Below are 17,247 nucleotides of genomic sequence, written 5' to 3'. Positions count from 1 at the left end.
ATAGCTGCATCACTCTCCCCTTGAAACCAGAAAAGAGCACGCACAACCCCACCTTCTTTATCAGATGCTTTGATTCGTTCAATGAAATTTTTGTAAAATGTTGCATCAGGATTGCTAGGATTTTTAATCCATTGTTCAATTATGGTGCCACCTCTAGCACAAGGAACTAAACCCACTGTGCCTGCTTTTGGTCCTACTTTTGCTAATAACTGGTGAGCAAATGGCATTCCTGGACCAATCCCAACCGTTTTGTTGATGTCGATTCCCTCATGTAGAGGCTCTCGTGCCATCTCCCATTGGAGTGCAGGGTTCAATCGTAGGATGGATGAGTCAGATTGACATTCTGGTGGGATTAACCTGTCCCACTCAAGCTGTCCCACTTGATTATTCTCAACCCCACCTCGGCCAGCCATATTGCTCTGACCAGCTAGGATGAATATGTTCTTAGGAGAAGTAGCCCTTGAAAGGGAAGAACCGAATAGCATTGTACATAGCAAAATTGATAACTTTAATAAAGCCATTTTGATCTTTTGTATCTGTGCAAGTAGACACAGAAGAAAAGTGTAAAATAGGTTTACACTTGTTTAAAAAAAGTTGTAACTTTTCCTCTGTGTCTATTTGCACGAACACAACTACTTTCCTATTGAAATTTTGCTCCTTCTTCCTTTTGTTTTGTTGGTTGATCCTTACCTCTGCCTTTCTATGTTAGTGGCCCTCAACTTTTATACTCAAATTTAATTCTAAATTTAGTAAATATTGAAAGTTCATTTCTATTGGTGAATATTTGTGGATTGTGAGGGTTTGTCGCCTTTAATTATTTTTTACCACCACAAAATAAATTTGTTAACCTTCTATTTGTGAAGGTATATATAAAAAAAACTTCAGCGAGTTCGTTGTTGTTTCCATTTTATTACATACTGTTTTAATCTTCTCTTCCATCCTCTTAAATAGAAGACGTTTCTTTCTGAGATACAAATATAAAAATTTAGTTCATGAATTATATAATTTCTTACTAATTTTTCAACAATATGCACATGTTTGTTCTACTAAATTAACATAGGCAATTGAATTTGTGACTACATTTTAGTCTATATAATATTTAAATTGTAACAACATAATATCCCTAAACTTTAATAAGTAACGATTCATTCCCACTCATCAAAAATATTATTTAATAATATTTCCTTCACATAATTTGATTATTGATCACAATTTATTTGTAAATTATATAAATTAAGTCATTACGTAATAAAGATTGACACATAATTTTGATGAGATCCATCATAGTGACTATGCATTATTATAAATTTAAAATTATAGAAAATAAATTATACATATTCAAGTTTAATGACTAAATTGTTATATAGGAGCTCGGTTGTTTCAAGTTGGATAGTACAAGGACAACATCATTATAAACTAAAGTTTATAGACTAAATAATTATTTATATGAAAATTAATTTGGGGACCAAGATGTTTTTGAACCCTTTAATTTTTAAAAAATTCTTGACCGTCAAGAATGTGTTAATAAATCCATCAACCATCGGGTATCTTATCTAGATAAGATGTTTATAGGAAATGGTCGTAATTCCATTTTTACAATTTTTTTTTTCATTATCCATTATCTAAATAGAAAATTGAAAATTTTGATAGAGTACGACATGTGATGTCCCCAATAGAACTGAGTTGTAGACATGAAAGCGTAAGAACTCAACAGGATCCCCCTCAATCGGTTAACCATAGACCCCCGGTTACTGGATCTAATCCTCCGCGAAAAGTCAGAAATTCCGCATATTTTTGACCAATTCAAAGTGAAAAATGGGGTTGCTCCCTCAGCAAAACTAGGATAAAGTTGCGCCAAAAGATCCCGATTCAAGATAAATTCATGAGGAAGTGGAATCTCTTTAGGATCATTGACAAAATTTTTAGTGAGATTAGATTTTTCTTATTATAAGAGAAATTAATTATTAAATATTATTTCGTTGTTGTTGTCTGATTGTTAATATGGTATATACTATATTTGTAAAAAATGATGTCACGATCTATCACAAATCAACATGACTTATAAAAATAAATCCAATGATTAATGGGGCAATATCATGACGCTCTTCTACCGAACATATTAAAAAACTAATATAATTTTTTAAAGAAGTTTTTTTTGCTACATGACAAATTTCAAGTGATTGATTGAGCACCTAATACTATATATATATATATTTAAAAAATAAAATTAAAAATGGATATGGCAAATTTGTTGGAGAGAAAATTAAAATTAGGCAAGGTAATCATAACAATGTTAGAAAAGAGCAATGGAGGAAAAAGAATTAATCTTTGGCGATGCTAATAAATTGTTATCATCTTCCATTAAATTCACCTAACTATTCACCTAACTATCTACTTGACCCAATCCGCCAGTGTTAGAATAATTAACAAATAACTTGATAAATGTGTCGTACTTTACTATGCTAACAAACTTTACTAAAACGCAATCATGTGTACTGTAAAAGAAGAAAAAAAAAGTTAAATAATTGAAATCTTCAATCATTTATAAATTTGGGCAAGTTTTTGTTTCATCAAAAGCAAAAGTGTATAAGTACAAAACAACATAAATTTTTATTAAGATTTAGGAAATTACTCTTCGTATAGGTGGCAAAGCCAAGATATTATACAAGGGCACAAGTTCAACTAAACATAATTTTAAGTGTACTGATATAATATCGTCAAACGATCATAACTAACTAACATATGGAGATTGGTAGATCAAAAATTACATATTAGGGACAAAAATTTTAGCTTACTAACATCTAAATTTGTGTCATATATAGTTCTTGAACTTTAAAAAATTGAAATTGTGAGGTTCAATTAGAAACAATTTTTTTTTTTATCTAATAACTATTACTTTTTAAGCATTTTAAATATTTTATGAGATTTTTATACACTAAATTTAATTTTATAAATCTATTAGAAATTTTTAAGGGACTTATTAAAATTAAAATTTATATACTTACTGGTCATAAATTTACACACTAAAAATTAAATTTGGACTGACTTTAATGTGATTTAAAAATAATGGTAAAATAAATAAAAAGCTAAAAAATTATATGTAAAACTGGTGCTATAGTTTGTTTTAATTTTCAAAAATTAAAAATAAATAATCACCAAATGAGTCTAAAATTTAAAAAATATTTGTATATAAACATGAACATATATGTGGAAATATATATATATAAGAAACTTTAAGTGACAACAATGGGCTAAAATAAAAAAAGGAAATAAACCTGTCTCAAATAAGAATCAAACTTTGGTGGCCAGATTACCCTTAGTATATTTATTCTATCAATTTTGACTTTCAGTTTCATCAATTAAAATGTTTAATTGCTCATTAATTTTGAAACATCTTACTATAATTTTTAAATTTGAGTTTTGATATCAAAATGAGAATAAAGATTGTTAAGAGATTTCATATATTTTGCGATGATGATAAAAACAACCTCATGTATGGGTTTTAAAAAAAAACATAGAAAGGCTAACAAACTATATTTAAAAGGTTTTATAAGAGAAAATTCAAGAGTTGTATAATATATTTGATTAAACAATTAAAACATTCACTAGCTTGAAGTCCTAATAGTACACTATCACTTTTTATATCGCAACACTTTTTTGAAATTTAGTTTTATACATAATACACATCTAAAGTCTATGTTGAAAGGCCACAAAACACATTATTAATTGGATCGATTGTTTGTAACTAGCTTCTTTTTAAACGACTATTTTAGTAAGGTTAGTTTACTATTTTGCGTTTTTGACTTTAAATAATTGCTTTACTTTTCAAATTATAAGGTTATTTATGGGTTAGACTTGTACATTTTCAAAGAGGAATGTTCATAAATGAATCAAATAGTAACTGAGTTTAATTTTAGGATCATGAAATTTGGAAGAGCTAAAGTACTTGGGAGATATATATATATATATATATATATATGAAATTTAAATGAAGACATTAAAAGAAAACAATTAATTAATTTGAGATTTAAAGAAAGAGATTAGGTGGAATGGTGATTTTATTGAGATAGATACGAAATTTAATAGAGATTATAAATGATAAATAATATAATTAGAGTAAATGACCATAGTGGGAGAGGTAGGTATCAGCCAATCATTTACCTAAAATAATTTTCGTGGTGGTATTGAAATGACCATGATCTTTATTAAAACCTTCAGTTGTTAGAGTTTATGGCCTAAATCTCGTGGGTCTTGTAGTTTATAATTGTAATGTATAAATAATTTATTTATTTAATAAAATGTTAGATGTTTTATTCGACATTTAGTAACATTAACCCACAAACCAATAAACTAGCATCTAAGGTTATCTTCTGTAGCTTAAATATGTATGTAGAGACATACAAGTGGATCGTGTTTAAGGTCTATAGTAGATGGATAAGGTTGAGTACCTTACATTGGTGACACTACGAATATGGTCCACTTTAGATGTTACAATTGTTGTAAAGTACTACAAATGATATGATCCTAATCATTCATGTAGAGACATGTGAGCGGGGGTGTTTTACATAAAGGAGTTTGTATAAGACTGGATCACGAAATGACTAGTCTCATTATATAATACCTATTAGAATTTACATTTCACCAGGATGACCATAGGTTATATGACTTGAATCTTGAGTGAGTCGTGAACTCCTATCTATGAATGTGGTCCTTCGATTTGTATGGGTGAGAGGAGCTGAGAACACAACTACACAAGATGAAATTCACTCATTCCCTAACGTTTGAGTAAGTAGATAAATTTTGAGGCTTGAAAAATGTGGCGCCACACCCTCTCTTAGCCCGAGAGAGGTTTGGTTGTAGTTGGACAATGACTTATTGTTCATTAGAAGAATTAGTGGTACTTAAGGAGTTAGATGCAACTATAGGGACAAAATGGTAATTTTAACCTAGTTGTACTTACGAGCAATTTGTGAAAGGTCATTACACTGTTGACGGCTATATCCAATGGACACTAAAATATATCTATAGTGCAAAGAGTGCGGTAGTTAGTGTCAAAATCGTAGGGCATGTTTTGTTTGAGCAAAGTGCTAAGAGGTTGCACAATTTGAGAAAATTCTCTAATGGATCTCCTATAAAAGCCTGCATGCCCTAAGAAGCTTTTGAATGCCTTGACATTTGTAGAGGCTAGTAATTTTGCAATCACATCTACCTTGGCGTTTTCAACCTTCAAACCTACCTTGGAAACTTTGTGACCAAGAACTATGCCTTCGATCACATGAAGTAACACTTCTCCCAATTGAACACTAAATTGGTCTCCTTACATCAGATGAGGACAACTTCCAAATTATTAAGGCAAACAAAATAAGAATCCCTAAAAATAGAGAAATCATCCATAAAAACATCAATAGATTGTTTAAGAAAATTAGAGAAAATATCCATCATGCACCTCTTGGACGTCCCCTGCGCATTGCATAGCCCAAAGGGCATGCGTCTAAATGCAAATTTCGAAAGGGGAAAATAGTAGTTTTTTATCTTGATCTTTTAGAACGATTACAATTTGATTGTAACTAGAATAGTTGTTTAGGAAACAATATAACTATTTTCCAGCGAGTCTATCTGACATTTGATCAATGAAAGAAAGTGCAAAGTGGTCTTTCTTGGTTACTGCATTCAGCTTTCTGTAGTCCATGCAAAAGCCCCACCCAGTGACTGTCTTGGATGGAATCAACTTTTTGTTTCTGTTGATGACTACAGTGGCACCTTCTTTCTTTGGCACGCTTTGCACTGAGCTTACCCAGTTACTGTCAGAGATGAGATAAAGTACCCCAGTGTCGAGCCATCTAATAATCTCTTTCTTCACCACTTCTTTCATGATAGGGTTGAGTCTGCTTTGGGGCTCAAAATATCTGGTCTTTCCTTCCTCCAATCTTATCTTATGCATATAGTAGAAAGACTGATTCCAAAGATTTCAGCAAGCGTCCAGCCTATGGCTTGTGTATGCTTCTTCAATACCTGTAGCAAAAGTTGTTCGTTAGCATGAGAGAGTCTAGATGAGATGATAATAGGTAAAGTGTTATTAATTCCAAGAAAAGCATATTTTAGATGATAGGGCGAGGTTTAAGCTCAAGTGTTGGTGGCTCCTCAATAGAAGGGGGCATTGGCTTTGATTGTCTCTCTTTTAGATAAAGTGGTTCGAACTTCTTTGTACTATCGCTCAATGCATGGACCTTGCGTTTCGGGTCCATCTTTTCCTGGCTTTCCTCTTCAGATAATTCAACAGCGTCACCTTGGTGTACATGAATCAAAACTTTTCCAGTGGACAAAAGGGACACCCAAGAATGATTGGGGATTGGGATGTCCTTTTCTGCTTCATAATTGTAACGCCCTAGGCCCAGGATTCGGTCCCTGATGGCCCCGACATTCCTCTGCATCCCCTGCGACCTTGTTATGTCATCCTCCCTTGCCTTGAATGCTCTTTGAAAAGTGAAAGTTGTCCCCACAAACCAACATGGGTCCTTTCAGCATGCTTTATCCTCACTCACATACATCCTAGGAAAATTCCCAGATGGTCACCCAACATAGGATTGCTCAAACTAAGCACACTTAACTTTAGAGTTCCTATGATTGAGCCACCGGATGTGATATCGGTTCATTCATGTAACCCTTTTGAACTCGGGTCGTTACATACACACCAGCTTCCGCTTGGTTCATCCTCGAACCACATCTTACTGGGAGAGGTTCTGCTCTGATACCATCTATAATACCCCAGGCCCAGGATTTGGACCAGGATTCGAAATCCAGATTCGGCCCCTGATGGCCCCGACATTCCCCTGCATCCCCTGCGACCTGATAATGTCATCCTCCCTTATCTTGAATGCTCTTTTTAGAAGTGAAAGTTGTCTCCACAAACCAACATGGGTCCTTTCAGCATGCTTTGTCCTCACTCACATGCATCCTAGGAAAATTCTCAGAAGGTCACCCAATATAGGATTGCTCAAAGCTAAGCACGCTTAGCTTTGGAGTTCCTATGATTGAGCCACCGAAAAAGAAGGTGCACCTTGTTGGTATAGGTAGTAACTTTCAATTATTTTAAGCCTTTCTTACCCATACTTTCATGTCCTCAGGATCCCTTTCATTCAGATGTGGTATCGGTTCATTCATGTACCCCTCCTGAACTCGGGTCGTTACAGTTGGTATCAGAGAATAAGTTTTAGGTTCTGTGGACTGTGTTCAAAGGAAATATTATGGGGTGTGAACGCATTATTTGTTGTGTGTTTTATGCCTTAAGCTATGCGTTTATACCCATGAATCTGAGGTCATGCATTGGAATGAAAAGTATGCGTTAATCTAGTATGCAATGACGACACATTCCTATCACAAGTTTTCTTACATTCGCGCCAAGTATAACAAGAACACAAGTTTCTTGAGTAATCCGAGGTCGAACACAGGGACTCGTCGCTCAATAATGCTTGTGAAGCAATGAGTTTGAGGCGATGAATAAAAGTAAAAAGACGAAGTTTAATGGGCTACATGCTACTCCTACTCCTAACTAAACAGATTGAGCAATAGAAGATTTGCGATGAGAATTGGTAGATACACAACAACTGTTAACGTATAGTAATGTTTATTATCTTAAATCGCTCGAGTAATCCCAGCTCGTCATACTAACACATCGCACACCTCTCGGTGGTCAGCCGCATGACTATATCTCTATAGTGCATGGTTGCATCGAGTATAAGATTGTGCCTATCTCTAGAAACAATGCATACTTTGCTTTAGTGCGTTCCATCTCTTACCTTCTCAGGCAGTTAGACGCAACTAATTAACTTATAAACAAGCATTGCAATAACCCATTGACAAGCGTTACTATAGCCTTTCACCAAGCAAAGAGGATTAACTCACTATACTCGCACAATGCACACCTCTCGGTGGGTTATTACATGCATCCTATCTCTAGGCTACATGATTAAGTATGGGATCGCCTTTGATAAATAAACGATGAAGGTAAACGATGATAAAGATAAAGATGATGAAGAAGATGACATTGAAGGAATCAAGATATGCATTGATTACAAAATATCTTAATATCTTAAGCTAAAATGTAATACAATATAGAGGTTAGAGGAGAAATGAAAGACTCTGCGTCAAGGCTGTTAGTGATGCCATGGATGAATGGTGGAGATGTCTCTCTCGAGCTCTATCTCCGGCGAAAGCTCCAGTCGTCACTCGGTCTGGTTTTTGGAGATGAAGAATTCTCACTGAAAATCTGCTCATGCTTTCATATGTGATCGCAAACCTCTTCCTTGAGGCAGAAGTTCGAATGCCTTGAAATGAAGGTCTAAGGGAGCTATTTATAGAGTTTAAACGCCGAAGCTATCATGATTGCGGTCTATGTCCTCAGCTGTCTGCTATGTCGCGAGATGGGCAACTGTCACAATCATGCTTATTTTGTTGATACTTCAAAGTATTGCGTCCAAGCTTGATTCAACTGAAGTATCAATGCATTCTACCCATCTTGCGATCACCCTTCTATTGAAGGTTGTCACTCCGTGGCCACAATCTCCAAGTGATTACCTCATTTGTTTGATCACCGCAACTTCCATGCGATGGACGCATTCAATCACTGCAACTTCCATGTGATGGACGTATGTGATCACTGCATGCGTTTGTCTATGCGATAGCTCGGCTTTCAGTGCATGCACTTGTCATTGCATTCGCCTGGCTTCAGTGCATGCGTTTAATTGCGATTGCTTATTTCCAGCGCATGCGTTTGATTCCTGCAATAGCTACAAAAATACACCTTGGCATGGAGTAACGCATAATATTGGGGTCAGTGAGGCTTTAGGTGCTAATCGACGCAAAACTCAATTTTTCACAAATTCTAATATTATCACCGCATTTTCTACTTGTTAGCCCTCATAATTAAAAATAAAAGGCTTATAATAACTGGTATTTTTGCCAGTTATCAGACTGATTTACGATGTAAGTCTTGGTTTTGTGTCCCTTATGGCTATTCACGGATCCTTCGTCCTCGCTAGGTATGTTCTTTCATTAAATGTTTTATGGAAAATGTGTTTAAAAGCCTTAATGTCTAAGTTTATGTATTGACTAATTGTTATTGCTAGTTTAACGACCTGAAAGAAGTTAGTATGAGATGACTATTTTGTTTTGGTATTATGGAAAGAAAGAAGGATCATAATAAGGCCATTTGGCATTAGTTTAATTCATAGAAGGACTGTTAGAAACGGACATATATTTATGTTCAGGGATATTGAAACCTAATAGAACTATGAAGTGTTATACACTTATGACATGAAAGAAAGAAATGGATGTATTTGGTTAAGCTATGGAATAAGGTAGGTGAATTGGAAATTCACTGAGGAATAATATTAAGTTTTGCATTACGGGAATAAAACTAGTGGTGCTACAAGGAACTTTATCACAAGGCACACATTCTTAGTTACGAGATTAAAGTTTCTTTATAAAATTTTAAAAAAAAGGTGAAGAAGCGACTATAAATTCTATTAAGAATTACTAGATATTAAAGTCAAAATGTTCCAAGAAATTTTTTGAAAGGATTAGTAGGTCATGATCATTTTCATGGTATCGAAGTTGGTGGATCGAGTAATGTATGGTGTTTTGGTTCTTCATATAACGTGCCTAAAAGGAAGAAGAATTACTAGTTGGAGCATAAAGCGATAGCATGAGGAACTGTTTACAAGACCTAGGTAAGATGAATTGGTCAAGGAATACCAAGATGGTTGAAATTATAGTTGCCTTTAGATGGGAGAAAACGAGTTATTGGATTGAAAATTCTTAAGGTACTTGGGTTTGAACTATGTGTTTGTCACAATGAAAAGGTTCAAGTTTAATTAACTATACCAAGAGGAAGGATAAACGTTTTGAAGTTTAAAAGCAATGTTATCTTGTGGGGATACCTTACTAAAGTTCCAAGTTTGGAATGAAATTTTAGATTTATGGAAAAGGTTATAGGGTCACATGTCTTGGTTTGGGATTATGTTTCACTCAGAAAGTAAAAAGTGCACTTTCAAGTTGTTGGGTTAAGCAAGGATAAATGTAAAGAAAATAATAGTATTTAAGAAAAGATTGTATTCATTTGGGGAGATAAATGGAAATTAATGTGTTCAAGATTCTAGAATAGTTAAGAAAGGTTTGGATTTTAAGACATGATATGGGTGGATACAAGGCATGGTTTGGTGTAAAATAGGAATCTCTCATTACCATTTGGAACTTTGCACTGCAGTATGCAGTGTTCAAAAATATATATATATAGCTTGCTTAGGTTGTTGGATTGTAGATTGTGAAAAGGGATTCAAATAGTCACATGCTTTGATATAGATATATTTCACTAGGGAAGTGAAATAGAGCATCTTGGATTTATTGGTCTTGGAAAAGATAAAGGAAGATGAAAGGATTTGAGAAATATCTTGTTGTTTTGAAAAGGTAGGGGGAATTGATGTTTTGAGATTAAGAACAAAGGTTTGGTTTGGTGTTCAAGATAGGAAATATGGGTTTACGAACCTTTAGAGTTGGTATGAAAAATCTCGTTACTATTTGGAACTATGGATCTTAGTATTGTTGGTTGAATGGATATCCTGCCTAAGCTATTTGTCATGGAACTCAATTTTAGCATGAAAATTTAATTAAGCTAGACTATCAAGTGTCGGAAGAGTGCTTAGCAATCTTTTTCAAATTATAGTGGAGTCGAGGAAATAACGTTTTATGAAAGGATGTTTAGTAGCAATAGTTGCTAGAAACCATGGAAATGGAAAGGGTAAGTCCTCGTTAAAGAGGGGGAAGATGTTGAAAGGTATTAGCAAGGTTTAGAGGTTTTGATTGTGGACACGAATATCTAGAACAAGGAATTAATGAAGCCATCAATTTGATTGAAGGTGAAAGTAATCTAGCTCCAAATAAGAAACAAGGTATATGATTATTAAGGTTGAGTAAATTTGATCTACCAGAATGACCCCTAACACTAGAGATGAACTTAAGTTGAGAGCAACTCCTATCCTTAAGGCTCCTCATAGAAGTACTCTAGTAGAGTTGGAATAGCCTAGGTCACTGGTACAAGAACCATTTAACAAAATGTTTCATATGTGCCTTAATATTTTGCCTTGGAGCACATCATCTTTGTTTATTAGGAAAGAAAGATGATTCATGCGACTTTGTATCAACTATTATGGATTGAATATGATAGCGTATCTCGGTTGCAGGGGATGGTCAGGGCAATTAGGTGCTGAATCCGAATTCTGAATCCTGGACTTGAGATGCCATGAGAGATATGTTTTCTGTTGCATCGACAATGAGGTGACCCACTCTATGGAGTGTGAACATTCTCAATATAGATGTATGCAATCATGAAGGTCTTTATCTTAGAAACTGGCATCAGGTAATGGTTACAGCTATTATAAGGTTATGGTTATGTATTTTGGAATGACAAATACTCTATAGTATATGGGGACTTCAAGAGCTTCACTTAAGTGAGATTTTTAGACTCGTGCATGGGAGGGTCTAAATAGTGATATGTGTTTGTTTTAAGATTAAAGAGTAACATGATATTGTCTCAGATAAGTTATACAATTCATGATAGGAGGTGAAGACTTTCTAAAGCGAGGAGTTAACACTAATTAAAAGTTCTTTGGTAGTATTATCAGTTTGAAGAAGCAATTTGGAAATAGAAGATGAGACAAGAACTAAGTATCATGAGCCTTTAAGGACTTGAAATTTCAAGGACGAAAGTCTCTTAAGGAGGGAAGAATGTAACATCCCGAATTTCAGGAACATCCCTTTCATTTGGAAAATTAAGATTAAATTGAAATAATTGAAAAAACTTTTATGGGTTAAATTGAATTTACTTAATTAGATATTCGAACTAATTATCTTGAAAATATTGAATTTTGCTTGTTTTGAATTGATTTAAATATTTGGAAGGATTTAATTTGTATCAAATTGATGGATCTTATGCTCTTTAATTTTGGTTTTTGAAGCCTAAATTAAGATAATTTGAAAAGTTAATTGATTTATAAATTTAATAGAATCTTTAGAGATTTTGGAGATATTGTGATAAAATATTTTATTTATATTTTCAAAATTTGAAAAAAATAAAAGAATTGAGATTTTTTTTTCGGAATTAAATGAGAGTGAAAAGAAACCAAAATTTGGGGAGAAAGCAATTCGGTTTTTCAGCGGCAACTTTCACAAAATTATCGATTGCTGGAGTTTAAACTGTTGGATCGTGCTCCAATTTGGTCAGTCTATTCGAGACATATAGAGTTTCATTTTGAATGATTGGATCATTGTTTGAAGCTCTGGTTTATTCATAATCACTGCTGAATAAAATCTGTAAAACTAGAAATTCCCCTTCTCTCTTACTCTCGCAAACCCTCCTCATGCAAGACCCTCACTAGTAGCCGCTAGCCTAAACAATTTATGTCGTCCGATAGCAACACCTGCTGCCTATTTATGGCAGCCACAAGTCAACTCACAGTCGGCCACCACTGCCTTGATCTTTGCCGGAATTTTGAGTAAAACCTTGGGTAAGACTTATTATTCCTTATAATTTGGGAGGTGAAGTTCACCTCTTTGATTTTGGGTTAAATTAGTAACCTCTCTTTGGTTTGAAATTTAGATTCAAGATTTGAAAGTTTTGAGGCATTGACCATCAAGCTAGAGATCATTTTGTTTTGTAGAAAATTGGTGAAGATCGGTAAGTTTTGTAAGTTGTTGGATGGTTATTCTTTTGGATTGATAGTAATAGTGAAAAAATTAAGTTATTGATTTTGGATTTAATTCATGATCAAATTGACTAATTAAATCGAGTATTGGAATTTGTCTTAGACCAAGCCACAACTTTAAGTTGATTCAAGTGTGCTAAAGAAGTTCTAAGGAGATTTTGTTTTGCGCTTTTTACTAAGTTGATGTAAGTGGTACTATTATCGGTGTCTTTGTGCCAGGCGACCTAGTCTAGAATTATAAAGTTAACTAATGGACTCTTGAAGCATGATTTTGTCATTATGTTTTACTTATTGCATGACAGTTATGAGTATTATGAGCATGTTTAAATTTCTAATTAGTACTGAAATTATGTATGTGATGTATGAATAGACCAATAGGGTAGTTTACGGTCCCGCCTTGACGCATGTTTTATTTCAAAGGACCGATGGGTCTAGTTTCATGTTTAACGATATGCCTACGGACTGCTAGACATGGGTGAGCCGACAGGTTTACGTTCATGTTATTTTTCATGTTTGACGGTATGCCTACGGACCCCTAGACATGTGTGAGTCAACAGGTTTACATTCATGTTATTTTTTTCATGTTTCATGTTTGATGGTATGCCTACGAGCCGCTAGACATGTGTGAGCCGATAGGTTTACGTTCATGTTATTTTTCATGTTTGATGGTGTGCCTACGAGCCGCTAGACATGCGTGAGCCGACAGGTTTACGTTCATGTTATTTCCATGTTTGACGGTGTGCCTACAGGCCGCTAGACATGCGTGAGTCGATGGGTTCANCGTGAGCCGACAGGTTTACGTTCATGTTATTTCCATGTTTGACGGTGTGCCTACAGGCCGCTAGACATGCGTGAGTCGATGGGTTCACGTTCATGTTATTTTCATGTTTGATGGTGTACCTATGGGCCGCTAGACATGCGTATCAAGGCAAGACAGTACGTCTTTTGGTTCCCTTTCATCATCAAAAACTGATGTAGCTGTATGAGCCACGGGCCATCATTCTCTACTCGTGGATGAATAGCCTGATCCTGGTAATGGGATCACTTACTGAATATTTTATACTCAACCTTTCTTAATCTATGTTTTTCAAGTAATGATAGGAACAGACCGGCAAGTGACGAGAGGGACTAATGATCGTGCTAGGACATGTAAATCGCTTCCGCCCAGTTTATGTTTTCAAGCTATTTAAAAGTTTTGATTTGAAACTCAATGTTGGTCAAAATTTTATTTGTAAGTTATTTTTCTTCATTATTTTAGGGGCTCTGAACAAAGATTTTACTTATTTGTTATTTATTTTTGAAAAGTTTCTTTATTATTTTAATGAAATTTATTTGTCCTCAATGGTCAAAATGTTTTAAATGTAGATGTTTAATATAAGTAACGACCGTTATCAGAGTACTCAAAAGGTCAGGTCGTTACAATAATCCAGGATTATGAAGTCTTCTAGAAAGATAAATTTAGTAACCTTCACAAGCACATATTCAATTTTCCCTTTTAGATAAATAATGGATCTATCAGCAAGCTAAAGCGTTACTGTGGTTGGACTGGCTTCACCAATTCCCAGCTTCTTGGAAATTGATAGGGGCATCAAATTGATACTCGCACCTAAATGGAATAACGCATGCCCTACACCGATCCTTCCAATTAAGCATGGGATTCTAAAGCTACAAGATCGCTTTGCTTCTCAGGAATGTTTCTTTTGAATAGCACACTGCATTCTTTTGTCAACCCCACGGTCTCAGCTTCATTTATCATCCTTTCCTTTGACAATTAACTTTAAAAAACTAAACATAATTGGGCATTTGCTCCAACGCTTCCACCAATGGAATGTTAATATGTAGCTGCTTAAGAATATCAAGGAAACACTTTAATTGTTTTTCACCATTAATTTTTTGTAAGTTTCGGAGGAAAGGTGCATTTGGACGTACGTCAGATATTTCCCCTGTGTTAGAGGTACTTGTTGGAGAATGGATCGTAGAGCCAGGGGCTTTTTCTGCTCTGGGCTTCTTTGATGTGTTTGTATTCTCAGATGGTTATTCAAGTGTGTTCATTGTTGGGTCAGGGCAAGTGTATTCTCTTGCGTATTTTCTCTTAGCCTCTGTTAGAGGTCTACCAATTCGCATTATCATCGCTAGACACTGCTCCTTGCTATTGTTGTGTTGTTTGGGAGCTTTTGTGTCGCTTTGCAAGGTTTCTTATGGGCGATTTTTTAGTTCATTAGCAATCTGACCTACCTACAACTCCAAGTTCCCGATGGATGATGCCTAACTCTTCAGTAATGCATCATTCTGAACTATGTACTCTTTCAACGAAACCTCAAGTGGAGAAGAAGAAGAACTCGATGCAATTTTAACTTTATTGTGAGATTGTCGTGGTAGTTGCTGTTGATTGTGCTAAAATCCTGGTGAGGATCTCTGCCTCTGTTGCTGCCACATACTAGGATGCTCTGTATTTTACCGATGGCCTCCGTAAGAGAAATTAGGATGGTTTCTCCATCATGAGTTGTATGTGTTGGAGAAGAAGTTGTTCTTCACAAAACAGGATGATTGTGAATTTTGAAGATGGACTTCAGATAGATGTGACTCGCCGCAACCCACACAGGTCAAAGGTTGTCCCAATGCATCTATTTGATGCACATTCTGCGTTTGAGGTGTATTGTTTATGGTTAAGTTATTCAACATGATCGTCATGGTGACCATCTAGGAATGTTCATTTAGACAAGTATAGAACGTTTCCATTTGAACCGTGAGAGGTAACCCATGGTTTGAACATTTCTTGACTAACTGTTTAAATCTCTCCCACACGTCCTTTAAGGTTTCAGAGTCTCTCTATTCGAAGTTCATGACTTCGCTTTAACGTCCTGTGTTGACAGTAGGAGGGAAAAACTTTTGCATGAATTTCTCTAATAACTTCTCCCATGTTTACCTCGCTAGGCTCGAAGGAGGTCACCATTGCTTTGCATCGTCTCTCAGTGAAGAAGTGAATAGAGATAGCCTTATGGTTTCGAGTGTGGTTCCAGGAATCACAAATGAATTGCATGTCTCCAATAAACGCCTTAAGTGTGCATTGACGAAAGGTTCTTTCAATCTCGAGGTCATATTTCAGCTAAGAAGAGTCTTCCATGCTCATAAAACATTTACAAGCTTAGGCTCAGCTTGTAATACTCCTTTGATTAAGAGTCCTGCGAAAAGATTCAAAACTAGATTACTGTAGCTACGTCGTCTAATCCCCGATAACGGCACCAAAAGTTTATTGCATTTTTATTTTTGTGTTGTGCTTATGCCATTGTGTATCTTAATATGAGACTATACGTTAGGAGGTAGAAATTAGTATTTCATGCAAAGCTCTAGTTATGTACAAGTTTTCTTGAGTTAGATCCAAATATAAACCTAGCTCAAGTTCCCTGGCAAGACCAGGATAGAATGCAGGGATTAGGTAGTGCTAACGCATGATCTTTTGCAGTGTGATTCTAAGTATAGACATGTGTTGAGATTCTAAACTAAACTAAGCTAGCATACATGCAAGAGAAAGAGGTTGGAGAAATAGGATGCATTGACAAAATATGGAATGTGTTAGAATATAACAGATCAATATGACTAACTTTATCTTTAAAACTACTCAATATTCTTACTTGATGCATTCCACAGTTACATACTTTCTTAAGCAGTTGACTATTTCAAGTCAAATCGATTGATCAAATAGATTCAAGCATAAAACGTTTTAAGTATGCATCAATCAAGTTGGATGCACATACATGTGACTTAGCAGATTAACATTTAGTTCCACCAAACCTGCGATGGATTTAGCTACTCATGATGAAAGAAAGTAAGAAAATGTATACAGAAATGGATGAAATCATGATTGAATTATATCAATGAAATATTTCTATAGAATCCGATTCAATCAAGACAAATAATGGAAGAAAATACCAAGTAAGGGAAAGAAAATTGCGTCAAGCCGCTTGGGTCAATCTCTTGCTCCTTTGGTTTGCTTTAGGTTTTGCTGTTGTGACTGGGGTAAGGACGTGTTGAAGGTCGTCCCACTCGAGCTCTAACTCTGTTAGAACCTCTGTATCGGTGGTGGAAATAGTGGTTAGACTCATCTTCTTCTTGTAGGCGGCAGAGGAACTAATTTTGTACAAGGATGTTACTGCCTACTCCTAAGTCTCTTACTTTTTGACTCTCTAACTTACTAATTATTCTTCAGATGGGCAGCATCTCCTTTATAGGTGCTTGACTCATCAACTTGTGATGTGACAACATTAAATTTCAAGCCCTATTGTATCCGCTTGCTATTTTGATTTACTTAGATGCTACCTATCAGGTTGCTCATATTGCAAGTTGAGATTTGACGTTGAGTGCACGAGTGAAATATATCTTCTTGAATCTACTTTGTTTCAACGCTTGCCTCCTATGTTGGATTCTCTGCAATACTTAGTGAAATTCCAGATTCCTGCATTATCAAGCATTAGTGGTACACTTTTTGTTT

General features: G+C 35.1%; 1 protein-coding gene across 1 annotated transcript in view; it reads right to left on the bottom strand.

Annotated features, from left to right (window-relative positions):
- LOC120076059 (probable carbohydrate esterase At4g34215) overlaps positions 1-678 on the bottom strand; it is a 1,824-nt gene extending 1,146 nt beyond the window's left edge. The window contains exon 1 of the mRNA XM_039029840.1: positions 6-678. Within this exon, the coding sequence (XP_038885768.1) occupies positions 6-521 (516 nt within the window). The 5' untranslated portion in view covers positions 522-678. The remainder of the gene's footprint in view (positions 1-5) is intronic.
- Between the last annotated feature and the right edge of the window lie 16,569 nt (positions 679-17,247).

This window comes from Benincasa hispida, chromosome 4 (genome assembly GCF_009727055.1).
Source record: "Benincasa hispida cultivar B227 chromosome 4, ASM972705v1, whole genome shotgun sequence".
NCBI classification, from domain to species: domain Eukaryota; kingdom Viridiplantae; phylum Streptophyta; class Magnoliopsida; order Cucurbitales; family Cucurbitaceae; genus Benincasa; species Benincasa hispida.
The sequence above is the reverse complement of the archived record's forward strand: the minus strand, read 5'-3'. Positions and strand labels throughout refer to the sequence as shown.